Raw genomic sequence first — 17923 nt, 5'->3', positions numbered from 1 at the left:
TGGGATTCCCCCGGTGGAGCTGGCCCAAGTGGCTGGGGAGAGGGAAGTCTGGGTCTCCCTGCTTAGGCTGCTGCCCCAGCGACCCGATCCTGGATAAGCGGAAGAAAATGGATAGATGGATGGATGACAGGAAAAATAGCTTAAACTAAGGTTTTAGTCTGCAGTTAGTCTATCACTATTGTTAAATCTTTTAATTATTTCAAATATCTTCCTTGCCCCACACTGCTGGTGCTGTTTGAATTAAATAATAAAATACTATTTTTATATTTTCCCAGATTTATTTTTGTGAGTTCATTGTTATGAGTAATAAAAATAATTGACTTGATTAAACATTAGTTTAATTAATTACAAAAACTACAAGTGGAGCTCTCATATTTAATTACTTTTCTTTCTACAAAGCAGTGTTCTCAGTAGCCCAATTTCATGTTTGTCACACCTGTAGTAGAAACACCTCAAGTCAGCTCAGTACACCACTACCTCTTTCATACTCACAAAAAAAGGTTACTATCTGGTTAAGGACTACATATGAGTGGCCAAAATCACAATACAAACTTCAGATTCCATATGCTATTTATGGTTATTAAAACAAACATTAAATACATGAACATAAGAACAAAAAAATAATCTGATTTGGTAAACGTTTGCCTGCAGTCAGGACTAAGACATTTGTGATTTCAAACTACTGAGAATGGGTGGGAGGTAGGTGGGAGCTCAGATTCAATGCTGGACACAGGCAGCCTCCCTTTCACCAGTAGTGGGGATTCTGTCGAATGGCCTGATCCCTTCCCAATTCCACAGTTTTCACATGATGTGGAGCTGCAGCTGAAAGAAGCAAATTGTAGGTATGCTAAGGATGGATCTTTGACAGTGACTCCTTAAAGACTGATATCCTTGACACACTTGCAGACCGTATGTCAAAGATTAGTGCTTATCCTGAGAGGCAACACTATGAAAATGGGGCCAAAGCACTGGTGGAGAAGCATCCCTGTCTGCGAGAACCAGGGTCTGAAAAGGGATGGTACTCATGGTTTCACAGCCTGAAATTTAAGCTTGGAAACTACCAGCAAAAATTAAGTGCAGCAGGATGCCCTGAAGTGGTCGTAAACAAACGAAAAGCAGGAGGTTCAAAGGGAAAATGTGTCAAGAAGTCAAAGAAGGGTGAGGTAAACTACTGTCCTGATCCACCTGAAGGTTCTGAAAACATGGAAAAGCGCAAGATAATGGAGAGTGCAATGCTGAAGAGACCCTGATCACCAGCTGCTAGAGGATCTGATGGTTACTACATTTTCCTAACGTAGAAAAGAGAAGAGATAGTTGGAGATCAACCACACACCACAAAGCTCATTTCCCGATGGCCAGTTCTGTTTCATGAGAAACAGGTAATCACACAACTTGGCATTAATTCCACCGAGAGATTTAGTCCTGTTATGTTAAGACTGTGGACTGTGTCCTATTGAGAAATATTGTATTTTCTGTCTTTTCACTTCAGATTAGAGCAGAATTCAGGAGAATCATCACCCCAGACCTTCTGGAATCTTTTCTTGATGGACTTGATGGCCTGATCCCAAGACTGCTGGAGGTATACAAAGCGGCAACCAAATCTGGAAAGAAGCAGTCACTCAAAGACATTTTGGACTGCCTTGTGAAAGATGTAAGTGGAACTGTGGATGGGTAGAAAATTAGGCACAATTAATGTTTGTTAAAACATTTTTATCTCACTGCATGTCTCATATATTGTAGGACACAAATGAAAGGAGAAGGGTTGCTGCTCTGCTTGGTTTGCCACACTACATATCAGGCGAAGATCCATCAGCTGTCGTCAGGATGTGTGATGTAAGACAACAATTTTGAAATGCAAGAACTGTATGTTTGTTTATATTTGTCTATTTTTGCTGTCTTTTCTTTAATTAAAAAAAAGAAACTTTTCATTTTTTGTGTATGTATGTATGGGGGTGAGCAGGGGTGGGGGGTTGTAGAAAAGAGCATATTGCCAGTACAGAAACTGGGTGAAAAACTGTTGTGGATGGGGCCAACAACAGAAGACAATTTAACTATGTAAGAGAATCAGTTAATGTGTCCTATATATTATATTACATATTTAGGATATTTTCAGTGCTTTACCTTGGTAATCTTTGGAGTATTATGGTGTACAGCAGGCACATCTTTGCTCATGTACAAGAAAACAGAAGCTCTGTAGATGAAAAAAGTTCATGCCAAAAAGAAGGGCTGCCTGACGACAAAGTAAAACATTAAAAAAAATATATAAATAAATAAATAAATATGGTGTACACTTAAACTGACAGTTTTTTTCAATTGTGGCTTCTTTTACTTGTCTAATGCATCTTTTGTTGTTGGCCTCATCCACAACGGTTTTTATTGTTTTGTTTCTGTGCAGTCTATGCTTCTATGAACAGGGAGTGTGCTGTATGCTTTGTCAGGTTATGCACACTGACTGAATAGAAGAGTGTCCTACAACCCCACTTAAAAAAAAACTGAACCATCCCTAAAGTGTCAACATATACAGGATATTAAACCTCACAATGGCATTCAACAACTTGTAATATAAAGATACCTTGGAGTAATGGTATTCTGTGCTTGCACACAAAAATGATCATTTATTATTATTTCTTCTTTTTAAGGCTCATGTTGACACTCTGGATGATGCCTTGAAGGGGATACAGCTTGGTCTCTTGATAGCCTGTGAAGGTGGTGAACGGAGTGCCATTCCACACGAGGTTTTTGATGTGGCAGTTGTGGTGGAGGAGACCATTGTGCTCCACAACATTAAAGATGTGGCACAATGCTTTGCCATGCTTATGGGTGTCATCTACTGTGTCAATCTCAAGTATCCAGATGACATGACATATTCCTTTAAATTTCTTCAGTGAGTGGTGAAAAAGATCAGACGAGACCAGGCTTCGGCTCGAGTACATGGATTGAGAAACAAAATCTTGAGGTACAAACTGTAACATGTTTTCAATTTTTATTTTCTCACCTAAAAAGAGTTGTTGTAACAATTTGTTCAGTTATATTCTATACATAATACTTTCTGCATTGTGCTGAAATAATGTTCAAAAAACAAAAAGAAAAAACATCACTCTCAGGGTTGTCTTTGTGAGATTGCTGACTGATTTTGTAGCACATTAATATGTTGGACTGTTTATGAGAGATGATGGCTGATTGTAATGAGTTTTTACTGCAACTGTTTGATGTTAATGATTACAGCACTTTGGTTAATGTGCTTTAGAAATAAACTGGATTTAGATAATGTGGTTAGAATGTTCTTGTTGAACATGGTCTAACTTCAGCACATTCTTGTCTTGGAGATGAATGTTATGATTTACAGTGGCTTTAAGGCTCCTCTCAACCAAAACTGTATTTGATGGAGAAAGGGTTTGAAAAATAAATGTTATTGAACATGTGAGTTGTAAGTGTATTCTGTGTAATTTTTTTAAGGAAACTGGTGAACTTGCTATTATTAGTGGAGAAAGGGGAATAAATTTGAAGATCTTTGTTAACTTAAATTGTAATTTTAAGTTCAATTGCTGCCTTGAAAACATAAGTTAACATAACTTGAAAAGGCAATTGAAATGAATATAGCTAGTTATTTTAATTTTAAAATGTGAGTTGAAAGGATGTATAAGTGTATGTTACTTTGACAATAAGGAGCTAGTTTTCTTGAATGGATAATGTAACTTTGTGAGTTGTTTTAACTCAGGATATCAAGTTCAAACAACAAGTAGTAATTAATTAGACAACTGTTATAACTTTACTATGTGAGTTCTTACAGCATATAATTGTAAGTTTCCTTGACAAGAGTAAACAATTTATTGGAAGGAATAATGTTCTATGGTGAGTCATTTTAACTCATAGTATCAAGTTGAAACAATAAATTATCATCAATGGACAGCTTTTATAACTTTCATTTAAAATTTGAAAAAAAGCTACTTCTTAAGTTAAGTTCACTTATAATTTTAAGACAGCAATTTAACTTAAAAATTTAAGTTAAACCACCCAAATTATTTTTACAGTGTGAAGACGTGTGCTGTACAACTCAGTGAGGAGAACATATAATGTAATAACAATTTTTGATGCTGAGGAACAGTAAAGATTATTTTTCTAGATTGTATTCAACTCAGCTACATGATTTGTGTTAGATTTGAATTTCGGTTGGTGAAAGTAGTGTGGATATATTGAATATACTGTATATCATTTGACTCATTCAACTTGAACTTTAACAGCAAAAGCATGTTCAGAATGAATGACTTTGTCAGACTGCGCTGAATTAAATAATTACATGAGTTTGAATGAATTGCTTTTTGAGACACAAACACTCTCTTCTCTTTTCTTTGCCCTTTTTAACATGTTTTTCTTCATTATACAGCATCCACTTCCTTTCGCTGCCAATTCTTTGTGGACTGCTCCTGTTTTTTTCCCCATTATCACTCTTTGCATGTTGTCTTGGTTTTTACTCAGAGTCCCACCCCACCAACCTTCCTTCCTCTGACTATACTGTCAAGTCTTTTTAAACAAGTGCAGATCCAACTTGAGAGGATCGAGAAGCAAGTAGACATGGGTTCAACTCTTTTATCATCCATTATTAATTAACTGGGTGATATATGCAGCACCTGCAGCACCAGTAAGTTGAAAACCTTGCAAAGTCAAAAAAGAAGAGAAACAAAAGAATTAAGTTAATTCAATCTTAATTAAGAAATTAATTCACAGGTCTTTCCTATCCTTTTGTTTACCAAACTATTAAAATATTTCAAACCAAACAGGTGATTCACCACAGAAAAAAACAAAAACAAAAAACAGCATTTTAGTGCATGAAACTAAAACCTGAACTATCTGATGGTCAATTCTCCTTTAACATTTTATTTTGAATAAACACTTATTTGATTTTATTTTACAAACTGATACAAACCTAATCCCTTTTAGATCTCAGCTCTCTAGAATTATTAAATCAAACCCACTATTTGAATGAACCAAACAAACTTAAACAGCATCAGATCCCCTCAGACTTAAACAGGCCTATTGAATATATACACAGTTTTCTTATGCAACCGCCACTGGCCACATATCCAAATTAAATTTACAAAACTATTCCAAACAGTTTAATACATCTATTTACTTAGAACTGAGGTTTTTACTCACCGATGCATGTCTACTGTTCTCTTCAAGCACTGACTCTAACAAAGCACTCACACCTGTTTTAACAAAACCCAATCAATACTGCTAAGCCTCCAGTACGCACCCTGCTATCTGAACCAGGTATATTAAATGGATCTATGTTTTAGGCAGTCCTGCAAATTGACCCAACATATACTGTCATGTTTTTTACTGATGCTGGGCTCATGTTTATTCCAGCAACTGTGTTTGAACACAGATAAAAGTTTTGAAGATGGAGCTGCTTGGACAAATGACAAATGAAGAAAAAGGTAAAATACAAGAAATCCAGCATGTCACAGAAATAGGCTTTGAAAAATGGCTGACCATTATAAATTTTTCTTTTTATCGCTTTTTTGAAAATTCGCCTGATTAATAGAGCCAAGAAGTGATTTTCTGTCATGAGTTGGAGGACGAATGGGCTTAAACACAGACAGGCACAAGGTAGATTCAGCACTGAAATGATGCTAAAGAAATCCAAAATAAACATAGATCAGGGGGCATGACATAAAGAAAGGGAAACAGACAATCTGTCAAAAAAACTAAGGAAATCAGGTAGTAGAAGTACCGAGGAGGGAAATCACTGAGTGGAGATAGGTGTGCTGTCTACAAATACAGGACAGCTAAGTGTGGGGCTGAAAACAGAGACTACTGAGGACACCGAGAGTTAAATACAGGAACTTCGCAAGATAAAAAAGCCACAACTTTTCTAAACATAATTTAACCCATGAAAACCAAGAGGAAAACTCCAAGTAGAAAAACTATCACAAAAACACAATACCATGAATCCGGGCACTCTCCTGGAAGTCAGGCCTTGGTGGGGGAGCCTGCTGGTGAGCACGTAGTGCTTGAGCCTTGGCTAACAGGGATTGAAGTGTCTTCAAATGGTGTACATTCTTCTGGGTCTTCAGCATCAATGTAATGATCAAAGAAATGACTTTACAGACATAAGTTACTCTTGAACAGTGAGTTTATTCAAAATAACAGAGTCTGTGCCAAATAGAGATTTCTGGCCCAATCAGTGAAATCCCCCATTCCTCTCGGGGCTGCTTCTTTATATAAACATTTGCCACTCCCAGCTGTAAAATAACACACACACACATCCCACTGGGACAGACTTTAACAGTATGGATTCAAATACATTCAATTCCCTTTATGGTAATAAGCTGGGGTCCTGAGACAGGCAACAGATAACCTCCATATTCGTCTTCGTGCAGTTGCTTTTCGACAACGTGAGCTTAGGAGCCCACAATCCACTTCCCGAAAAGGTATTGTACCCGAAGACAATGTCTCAAACTGGAACTTAGGCCCCATCGCAACACAGCACAGATGTAGCACAGACACCTCAGGATCAACCAGGTCGAGACCAAAAAATGAGAGAAAGCCACCTCCCCGTGTTACCCATCACCTGCAGTGAGAACTGCCATGGTTGAGTGTTATAAAAGCTGGGCAGCAGGTGAGTGGGGTGCCCTTGACATACTGATTCCCTGGCAACAAAATGACTCTAGGTACCTTTTATGGAATGTCACCGAACTGGTTGGAAAAGATGGATACTTTGTGCCTGAGGTTAATCAATACCAACTATAAGTAGTTGGACTCACCAACCTGGAAGACTGACTTCTGTTTGTGTGTGTGCTTAAACAGAAAAACAGAAACCAGAAACAAAGGCTAAAACTTACTCATAAGCTAAAACTAAACTTAAACTAAAATGAAATTACAAAATTAAGGATAAAAAACAAAACATAAAAACAAACAAACAAAAAAGTTGTAAATATATATTTTTTTCTTTTTTTGGTCAGGATTTTTTTCTTTCTTTTTGATGAAAACATCACTCAGCTGTTGATTAATCATCCTCATATGTTTTGATTATTGTAGATTATATTTGTGCGATTTACACTTTGTGACCTAAAAAATCATCCATCCATTTTCCTCACCAGCTTCTCCTCTCCAAGTCATGGGGAGCTGATGTCTATCTCCAACAGTCTGTATGTGAGAGGTGGCATACACTATGAGGGGCCGTACAAGCCATAAATCATACTGCCACTCCCATATACATATATTTTATCTCTCACATACATATATTCTCCTCTCACATACATATATTCTCCTCTCACATACATATATTCTCCTCTCACATACATATATTCTCCTCTCACATACATACATTTTATCTCTCACATACATATATTCTCCTCTCATATACATATATATTATGTCTCACATGTATGTATGTATGTACATCTTACGTTCACATATTTTATTTCTTACATACATGTATATTTTGTCTTATATTCACATATTTTAGCTCTTACTTACATGTATTTTATCTTCCATATTCATTTATTGTATCTCTCATATACATGTATTTTATCTCTTACATAAAAATTAATGAAGGTGTGTGAGAGAAAGTATGTATGTGTGAGAGAAAGTATGTATGTGTGTGAGAGAAAGTATAGTAGAAACGGAAGGAGTTTAGTGGAAACGGAAGTTGGAAAATTTAGTGAACTCTGATTGGCTAAGATCACACAGGGTCATGTTCATCGATTCGCAGAATACCATTCAACATGGAGAGGCCAAATGAGCCAGGAGCCCTTCAGCAAGCCATTGGGGTTTTAAGAAGTATTTTATCATCTCCTGAAACTGTCACAACGTTGTCCTCATCTCTTGGGCAACAAAGGGCAAGCTCGTCTGCCTCTAATGTCACTCATAGCGCGATTGAAGACGAAATGAGTCAACTTTTCAGACCCAGCAACGCCTCAGGCGGACAGTCAATCCAAACACCAGGCCAAACTGCAGGGATGCAGCAGTCATTAAGATATCAGAGTCAGAGACACTTTGGAAAGTGGAGCTCCCAACCGAGGAAAAGGTAAGAAATAAGTTACTGCATTTTTGCGGCACCGTGTGTGGGAGTGTATTTGCACGCATCCGCTGACTCCGTTTGATTGAGGAGAGTTTTAAATTTATCAAGGCGGTTAAAGCGTAGCCTTTACCAAAAATTAGCTGGAAACTAAAACTTCTTTAATTTTTCAAAACCCACATATTTTCACAGGGAGATATTAGATGACGATAATCAAGATGGTGGTACACTGTAATTTTACAGGGTTTAACAGCAGCAAAGGTAGAATGTTTTGGGGAGGGGGGGAGTCGATGAGCCATCGACAAAACTAAAGCTGCCGCTACCGCAAATTTTTCATGAGCTTCTGAATGCAGTCTATAGAGTTCGTAGTGTTGTCTGTTTACTATACTTTCCACTGCATTAATATTTCAGAATATTTAACTATTAGATTGTAAATCATGACCGCGTCTGTAAATGTGCTTTATATATAAGCTTTGAACAAATTAAAGAGTCGCTTATTGTTATTGTGTTGCCATCAGCATCATTCTGGGCATTAACTCTTCCTTAGTCGTAATATTTTAATCAAGAGTGTATCTTAGTTTTTCGTCCTCTACTCTCTGTCAGTGTTTTTAGAGCAAAATTAAACAGAAGAAATCCTAAAGTAAATGACCAGATTTAGTTACTTCAGATGTGGTGACATGTCAAACATCAAGTGGCTAACTTAAAGTGTTTGTTTCATTTTGTAGGGCCAGAATACATTATCATGATACTTTCCACAAAGACATCATCCTGCTTCCGAAGCCATCAAGTTGTGTTGTCATAAAACACCGGACAAAGCAAGAGTTGCATGATAAGGGGCACATACTATATGGATTTGAATTCCAGAAATCTTGGGACCAAAACACTGTAATTGAACAAATTAAACAGGCGTTTGGTGAAAAACTGTCTGTTGATGTGAGGTAAGCACTTTTTGTAATATTACAAGAATCTGAGTAGTTACTGAAGAAAGGGGTTTCAACAAGCATATTGACTTTACAAATAGCTATATCGATTAAACAAGATTTCTTTAAACAGTGGATCTTAATATTTTTTTTACCATTGTGTTTTTGTTGTTTTTTTTTAGTTTGGAGTGTTTGATGTCTTGTGGCAGCAAATTAATTTCCCCCAAACTGCGTTCCGGGCAAGAACTGGATGCCAATCTTATACATAAAATATATAAATCAAAAGCCCTCTACATAAGACCATCAAGACCGATTCTGGTATGTTATATTTCAAGGCAACATTTGAGAATTCCAGTGGTTTTTAATGCTGACAAGATAAGGATAGTAGTGATGTAAAGACAAATTAAATGGAATTACCTTTGCTACAAGTGACGTTTGTCATGTTAGGTCTTTATGCTTTGATGAAGAAGTTGTATCTTTTTTTAACATTTTCAGAAACAGTTAGCATGCCTGTTTGTACATTACTAATGTTATGACTTTAGTTTGGTCCATTACTGTAGGGTCATACTTATATTTAGTTATAAATGTCAGCTATAAAGCCTAATCTGCACAGGCAATAAAATGTTGTCCTTATGATGTTTGTTTTCAATTGAAATTTTTAAACTTTCTTCTTCTTCCTTCTTCAAGGATGACATGTCAGGCTACAGCAGTGACGACAACAACTGTGATGAAAGCACCAGTTCAACAAGGCAACTGCGCTCCTCATCCCAGAGTAGACCTCATCCAAGAGTAGATTCATCTGCTGACTCTTTCACCAGTACAGTGGCTGCCTATGCACAAAACGGTACTACTACTACTACTACTACTACTACTACTTTATTTACAAAGCACTTTAAAACAACAGTAGCTGCGACAAAGTGCTGTACAGACAAGAATCAAAATAACATCCAAAATATGAGCAACAAAAGACAAAAACAATAAAACACAATAGCAGAAAGTAAGAGCAACAGTCTCAACATGTGTTAAAAGCCAAATAATAAAAGTGTGTCTTAACACGACATTTAAAAGTGGACAATGAAGGGGCACTTCTAATATGTAACGGCAAAACGTTCCATAATTTGGGAGCGACAACACTAAAAGCTCTATCTCCTCTAAGCTTAAATTTAGACCTCAATACCTCCAAGAGCAGCAGATCAGCTGACCAGAGGCAGCAAGCGGGAGAATATGGGTGAAGCAGCTCAGAGAGGTAAAATGGGGCAAGACCATGTAGACTTTTGAAAACAAATAACAGAATCTTAAAATGAATCCTAAAATGCACAGGCAGCCAGTGTAGAGAAGCCAGAAAAGGGGGTGATATGCTCCTTCCTCCCGACTCCAGCTAAAAGCTGAGCAGCAGCATTCTGGACTAACTGGAGATGCCTGAGGGAAGACTGGCTAACTCCAAAGTAAAGAACATTACAGTAATCCAGCCGAGCTGTAATAAAGGCATGAATTACTGTTTCAAAATCTTGACTCAAAAGAATTTGCTTAATCCTTGCAGCTGCTTAAGATGATAAAAACAAGACTTGACCACTGCTCCAACCTGGTAATCTAACTTTAGATCACTGTCTATTTTAAAACCCAAATTTAAAATGGTGTGCTTCAAATAAAATGTCAAGGGCCCAGATAAATAAGGGATAATTAACATCAAATACCATCACTTCTGTTTTCTTGTCATTAAAATTAAAGAAATTTAAAACCATCCAGGATTTAATATCTTCAAGACATAGAAGTTCTTCAAGACATGGAGAACCAGATGGCTTAATATGTTCAACAATATCCTTTAGAAAGGTCAGGTTCACTAGTTCAAATTGATCAAACACAGCTAGACAAGGGATCAAACAGGAAGGGTCACAAACTGACCCTTCCTGTTGAACTCTTGCAGTTCAACCTCTGGCTTCATCACATAGTTGTGGGATGTCATTTTGTCAAACTCCTGGCATGAGTTATCAAAGAAGCATCTCATCCACCTATAGCAGCACTTCAGCAAACAGCTCTTCTAACTGACTGCCTATATGCCCTCCAGGAAGTGGGTCTTCTTCCAGCCTCCCTTTTTCCTCATCTGTTGAAGGGTCATCGTCACTCGACCCATCTGATGCATGCAGAACCGGATCAAGCCTACCCTCTCTGGGATTGCCCACAGCTTCCCATCTACAGTCGACCTCAACACATCAACAGTCAGCTAACTATGAGAATTATCTTTCTGTAGTGGCTGCTCTATCTGATTTGTCCTCTGATGATGAGGAATTGAACCAGGCCATTCTAGCAAGTCTGGAAAGTGAAAGGTTTGTCTAAGTACAGCGCGTCATCTTGGCTAATTAAAAGTATTTAATTTAGTTGCCATCAAAACATGTTTCGAATAATATTTTATACATAGTCTTACACATTGGATTTGGCCAAAATACTTTATTTAAAAAGTAGTCTTAGGTGCACTAAGACATTTTGCAATCTTTGTACATTTATGATATAAAATGCCACTATGTGCATGGAAAAAACATAATACCACCCCTCTAAAATTTGTTGTATCTAAAATGTTTGTGTAAGAAAAATAAGTAACAGGAAAAATCTGTAAGAACATAAATACATTTTCACACCAATGTAATTTGTCAAGTTTTTGCAAAAGTTATTAATGCAGTTAACATTCATGCGACTCTTATTTTTTTTTAAATGCTATTCCAGTCCATCTAATAGTGATTCATCCAGTTATTTAGTTTTATACCTCCAACAGTTCCCATACAATCAAACATGGTAAGTAAAGACTTCTTCAAGACATAGTAATGTATGTGGTCAAAAATTGTTAGGTCTTTTTAACTGGTACCTGTTTCCTGATAAAATGTCCTATTTCTATGTAATTTCTTTCAGATGCAACCCAGAATGTTCTGTGCCAGCAACAGAGATTTTACAAGAGCTTGCAATAAAAATCAATAATCAGAAGAAATGCAAGTTCAATATTAACCGAACAACAGTGCTGGATGGAGCAATTAGAGGTTTCAAACGTGGGACATACGATCCATGTCACACCATCTATGTGAAGTTTTCTGATGACATGGGAGTACCTGAAGAAGCTGTTGACCTGGGGGGCCCAAGAAGAGAATTTCTCAGGCTTCTAATGGAAGCTTTGCTTCAGTCTTCAATGTTTGAGGGAGAAGAGGGCAAAATGAACTTGGCTCTTGATAGCACATGTATGTTTTCAATTCAGTTCAATTAAATTCACAAATACTTTATTTATCCCAGAGGGAAATTAAATAAATTAACAATTCAATTCAATTGTCAAGATTGTTAAAGAATTTAACACTCTTGACAGACTACTAATTAGTACGTTTTACAAAACTTTGTGATGTCATGGGTATTTGTCAATTTTCTTGAGATGCTCAGTAAACTGTCTTATTTTTTGTAGCCATGAGAGAAGACAAGTACTTCATTGCAGGCAGATCCATTGCAGTAAGCCTTGTACATGGTGGCCCCCCTGCTGGTTTTCTCTCCCCAACCCTCTACTCTTGCCTTGTTGATGGCCCAGAATTTGTTAAGCCTGTCCTGGAAGATGTTGCTGATAGACACCTCCGTGAGAAAATTAAAAAGGTGTTTTTTTTAACCTTTCTCTTTGTTGTGTATTATAGTACTTAGACTAGACACATAAAGTTGGTTTTCCAATGTCAAGTCTCACTCTAACCAGTTAATGTATGGTTTGGTTCCACCCTTGTTTGGAGTTTCACTATTGCAGTCTGTTCCTCAGTATTGTGGACCTGAATAATACTAAAACAGACAATTCTGGTCAGGGCGGACTGGGGCAGAACCGGTTAAAGCCAATCCAGTGTGGAAGTGGCATTAGACTTACACAAGCGACTATGGCAATTATTTATGTTTTTCTTTTATGTATTTCAAGATCACAGAGAGCCAATCTTTTGAAGATTTGCTAACAACAACAGAGCCCCTTGAAGAGTATTTGGCTAATGCTGGCTGTCTGAGACAGCTGAAGAGACTGGAAGACAAGGATCGGCTTGTGGATGACATTCTAATGTTCCAAGTGATACACAGAGTACGTGGACCTTTTGAGAGGTAGGTTGAGATTTCTAAGTAGCTAAATTCTGAAAAAACAACCACTAAATATAAACTGGACTAAATTACCTGTTGAATGCATCAAATGGTATGGAGGTTTTGTGTTTTCCCTGAACTTAATATGGAAGAATAAACATAGAAAATTGTATTTTTCTATAAAGGTTTTTTGAAGTTTGCAGCAGAAGTGTCTGTGATTTAAGTAAAAGTGATAAATACAAGATGACACTGGATGATAATTATGAAGCATTAAAAAAAAGTTCATAATTATAGCTATCATATGTAAACCTGTTACATTTGATGTTAAAGCAAACAGTTATTTAGCTTCATCTGGAACTTATAATAAAAAGTGATTCAAGAATACTTTTAGTTTGTCTTCCTTTTTGTTTAAGGTTTCGGGATGGACTGAGGACACTTGGAGTGCTAGACAAAATTCAAGCTCACCCAGAGAGTTTTCGACCACTTCTGTGCTGGTCTCCTTCAATCCTGACAGCTGACCTGATTGACACTCTCTTCACAATCCACTTGTCACCGGTTGGCAGCAACAAAAGAAATGCTGAGGAAATTGTAATCCCATTCTGGAGAGACTACCTTTCAGATGCTGAGGGTAAATTGATAAATTGTTTAAGTCTTTCTTATAATGAGATATATTGTTTACTTGATTTATCATCTATTGTATGTTCTTTAGATCAAGAGGGCACAAAGAAACTGGGAATGATTTTGGCCTTTGCCACTGGAGCCAGTACTGTTCCAGCAATTGGCTTCTCTCCTCAGCCGTCAGTTGAATTTCTTCACCATGAGGCTGGTTCTGGAACCCCGTCTAAGTTCCCCAAAGCAAACACTTGCATTAATTGCTTGAAATTACCCCTGCATACATCCTACAAAGACTTTCAGGAACATATGGACTTTGCATTGGGCAACACCCATGGTTTTGGTATTGCCTAATAAAAAAATTTTCTGGTCTCCATCACAGTTGTCTCACTAAGTTTGCACACTAAAGAAGTAATGAAAGTAAAAATGCTAAATGTTTTTGCACTGATCTAAAAAAAGTTGAAATTTTTTTTCCCTTTTATTTACCAATGAACACATTTTTTGAAAAGAGCAGGAGTTCTATTTTATTTTTATTGTTAGATTCCTTTGGATGTTATTGTTTCTGTTACTGTACTGGTGATTTAAAAATATACTTGTACACATTGTTAACAAATTATGTTTAAAGTATCAACTGCCATTTAGCACCTGGTCAGGACCTTGTGTGCATACTTGACCTTCAGAAACATATGGACTTTACATTGGGCAACACCCATAGCTTTGGTATTGTCAAATTTATATTCTGGTCTCCACCACAGTTGTTTTAACTCTTAAGTTTGCACACTAAAGAGGTACTAAATGTTACGCACTGTTCTTAAAGTTGAAAATCTTTTTTCCCCTTTTCTTTAAATTTGTGAATGTTTCAATGTATGAGTGTTATTGTCACTGAGCTGGTTAGGATTGACAGTGTTTAACCAGGACAGGGATGCCCCAGGTCAGTCCTTGAGAGCTACTGCATCCCTTTTTCTACACCTCTGAACCAAACATAGGCTAATTACCAGGCCTCTGCAGGGCTAAAAGAGCCATTTGATTCAGGTGTGTTGGAGAACAGTTGCATCGAAAAGTTACAAGATGGTAGATATTGAGGACTGGACTTGACCCTTTCCTATTGAGAGGAGTACCGTATTCAGGTGTTTTTCAAAGCATTGTTTTTCATTTGCAATACATTCACTGTAAAATTGTATCTGTTGTCAATAGTTTCTAACATTTGTTAACTTTTCCATATAGCACTTATTTTTTATTTTCATAATTTCCTAGAAATTTAGATGTTTTGCTTTACTTATTTATTTTTCCTTTTTTTGACTTTGATTCATTCTCACAGTCTGAGGACAAAACGCTGGTCAATTCTTTTTCCACAGGATCTCAGAGCTTACAAAACAAGTTGTAACACCAAGTGATAGTTCATGCAGTTTACTGAGTTAGCCAGAACCAAAATCTTCAATAAAATTTGGTTTCATGTGCATTATTGTTTTTATAACAGTCAATATGCAAAATGAAAAAAAAAAATTACTGCATGAATAATAAACACAAATTAGAACCACAAGAACACCCATGAGGAACTTTGAAAGTTAAACTGCAAAATGTTAAATTTTGTGGACATTTACTATTGATAGAATTACTCACATTTTGTTGGACATATACAGTTAAGCCAAAAAAGATTCATACCACAGGCAGATTTAGGTTAAAAGTAGTCTTATTTTAACATGTTTATTAAAAACTTTTTGGAGTGGCCCATCCAAACTTCTGACTCAGTTCTGATAGAGATTCTGTGGAGAGAGCTGACGACTACAGGTTCTAAGGGGGCCATCAAACCTCAAAGAGTTGAAGTTTATAAACTAAGAAATCATCAACATATAAGTTGTAGCATGCAAAAAGCTGAGGGAAACAAAAAGCTTGAAAAATGCCATTTTTTGTTGATACTACTTTTACACCATTTTCTGTTTTGAGAAATGTCTTATTTCCTATCAAAAACATTACAGTGAAGATCATTTTTAAACTACATCTGCCATGGGTAAGAACAATTCTAGGCTTGTCCATATTTGGCATAAGAGTGATTCTTTATCCCCTTTATGGAAACGGTCTTAGGAATGCCTTCTTTCAAGGAAACATACAAAATTGCAAAACAAATCTATACCATAGTTTCCATCATCTTCAAATGGATCAAAGGTTTGTTGAAGAGAATCCATAATACGATCACTGATGGTAATATTAATAGATGGAACAACAACATTATTACGACTATGTAACTGACAAATTGGTGTGTGGTCATCAAAGCCATGGTGACTGTCTATGTCACAAATACCATTCATACTTGGATTGTGTATTCCTACATTGTTGACTATGCCCCTTTGCCAAAGTTGAAGAGGGGTTTGCCCTCCTTGTGTTGAAAGTCCATGGTTATTCCACTGATTCTGAAATTCAGTTGCAGCTCTCTGAATCCGTGGCAGAAAGATGTAATGAAGACAAAACAAATGCAATTCATTAAGTGAATCTAATACACCATGCTCCTCCATGAAGTTAAAAAGATGAATATAATGAAATGACACAACTCTATTTAACTCTGCCCACAATCTCTCTATTCTCTGATTATGCACTGACCGGCCAGTAATGACACTATTTCTGTTTAATCCTCTCCTGTAAAGCATGAAACGAGCAACTCCAGTGTTTTCTAGTCCATGGTCACATCTTACTCTGGATGGTATTCCAAAGTTATGAACGCCACTAATAAATAGTGACAAAACACTTGATGCTCTGTTGTTGTCTAGACAAGCAAGATAGATGATGGTCCGGCTGAATCCGTCTACACATCCATGGAACACCATTCTCCATCTCACAAGTTTGTGGTTTCCATCTATGTGCCTAAGAAAAAAATGAAACCAAGGTAACTCATAATTGAAAAACCTAAAGCCAAACATGTCACAATCATTTAATAAAACAAAATAAAAATTATTTGTCATATTTGAATTGTTTTATTTTTAACAAATAAGGTTATTTAAGTTTGTGAAGTACAACAAATTTGTTCAATAAAAACAACAACTGAAAATATTAATCAGCAGTACTGTAGAAGACTTGTTTTGTAGTAAAAAAATTGTTTTACAAATTTCTCACCATAATTGATTGGACGTTGAAACATGGTAAATCCGTCGGCGTATTGCATGGCGTCTTCTAAAGCATCGACCAACAGGATCAATTTCTAGCAGACTTTGTCTAACACGCCATCTTTGAATGCGTAATCCACGTGACCTTAAGCTCCCATGTACATACGTTTCACCTGCGTTGGTGGTTGATTGAAGAATTTCTGCAACAAATCTATTAAGTTGGACATCAGAGATTGCTGTATAAGCCAGTGGTTGAATTCCAAGCCGATCTCTGTGCCTATAGAGGGTTCGACTGCTTACCCCTAAGCATATTGCAATATTTTGCCAGTTCATTCCAAGAGATAGTAAATGAGATATTTGCTCCTCTGAAATGTTGTAAGGAGGCCGGCCTTGGTGTCCTGTCATGACTCTTGGGGGCAAAAAGACTTCTCTGTTTTCAGATCTACTCCTTTGATTTGATTCAGTTGCTGCCAGCACAATCTGCAGACTTGCATGCAAAGACTGTAGTGTATTGGCTACTTCTCTGTTCCTTGAATCCAGGATGATTCTTGATTGTGACAGAAATCCAGATAAAATATTTACATGATCACGAAGTTCTCTTTGGAGCCTCTCATGAACAAAGGAACCTGCAGAATCTTGTTGCATTTGTTCCAAACATCCCAGTATACTTCTGAAAAACATTCTAATGTCATTTTCAATGCTCTTCACTCCCAAATTATAGAAAAACAACAGATGATAAAACAGGATCAATTTGAATAGTTTCATTATGGAGTCATGCAAATAAATATTCTGTTGAAATATACCATGGAATAATTATTAATGCATTTCCTGATTTAAGAGTTACTTCCTGTTTGAGTAAGAACTTCCTGTGTCACGCAATGCATCGATTATTTAATTGAAAATGCTGTATATATGTATCTGAGAGAAGAATGTATGCATGTGAGAGGAGAATGTATGCATGTGAGAGGAGAATGTATGGGCGCAAGAGAAGAATATGTGCATGTGAGAGGAGAATGTATGCGCGTAAGAGGAGAATATATGCATGTGAGAGGAGAATGTACGCATGTAAGAGGAGAATATATGCATGTGAGGGGAGAATGTATGTATGTGAGAGGAGAATGTATGTATGTGAGAGGAGAATGTATGTATGTGAGAGGAGAATGTATGCATGTGAGAGGAGAATGTATGTATGTGAGAGGAGA

The 17923-nt window shown here is 36.8% G+C and overlaps 3 protein-coding genes across 3 annotated transcripts in view; 2 read left to right on the top strand and 1 right to left on the bottom strand.

Annotated features, from left to right (window-relative positions):
* LOC119617371 overlaps positions 1-3106 on the top strand; it is a 27064-nt gene extending 23958 nt beyond the window's left edge. The window contains exons 2-4 of the mRNA XM_037977539.1: positions 1421-1651; positions 1741-1833; positions 2640-3106. Coding sequence (XP_037833467.1) covers positions 1421-1651; positions 1741-1833; positions 2640-2888 — 573 coding nt within the window. The 3' untranslated portion in view covers positions 2889-3106. The remainder of the gene's footprint in view (positions 1-1420; positions 1652-1740; positions 1834-2639) is intronic.
* A 4269-nt stretch (positions 3107-7375) lies between these two features.
* LOC108250923 lies at positions 7376-15083 on the top strand. Its single transcript, XM_017441023.3, has 10 exons — positions 7376-8032; positions 8749-8961; positions 9126-9261; positions 9631-9787; positions 11009-11267; positions 11845-12164; positions 12380-12561; positions 12866-13038; positions 13428-13642; positions 13724-15083. The coding sequence occupies exons 1-10, from the start codon at positions 7731-7733 to the stop codon at positions 13978-13980; spliced, it is 2214 nt and encodes a 737-aa protein (XP_017296512.2). The 5' UTR covers positions 7376-7730; the 3' UTR covers positions 13981-15083.
* Positions 15075-17880, bottom strand: LOC119617301. The gene is made up of 2 exons (XM_037977222.1): positions 16732-17880; positions 15075-16482 (listed from the first exon to the last, which is right to left on the bottom strand). Exons 1-2 carry the CDS (start codon positions 17484-17486, stop codon positions 15705-15707), a joined length of 1533 nt encoding a protein of 510 aa, XP_037833150.1. The 5' UTR covers positions 17487-17880; the 3' UTR covers positions 15075-15704.
* Between the last annotated feature and the right edge of the window lie 43 nt (positions 17881-17923).

The sequence above is a fragment of the Kryptolebias marmoratus genome, linkage group LG9 (assembly GCF_001649575.2).
Source record: "Kryptolebias marmoratus isolate JLee-2015 linkage group LG9, ASM164957v2, whole genome shotgun sequence".
Lineage (NCBI taxonomy): Eukaryota > Metazoa > Chordata > Actinopteri > Cyprinodontiformes > Rivulidae > Kryptolebias > Kryptolebias marmoratus.
Note: the sequence above shows the minus strand (reverse complement) of the source record. Positions and strands in the feature narration are given on the sequence as shown.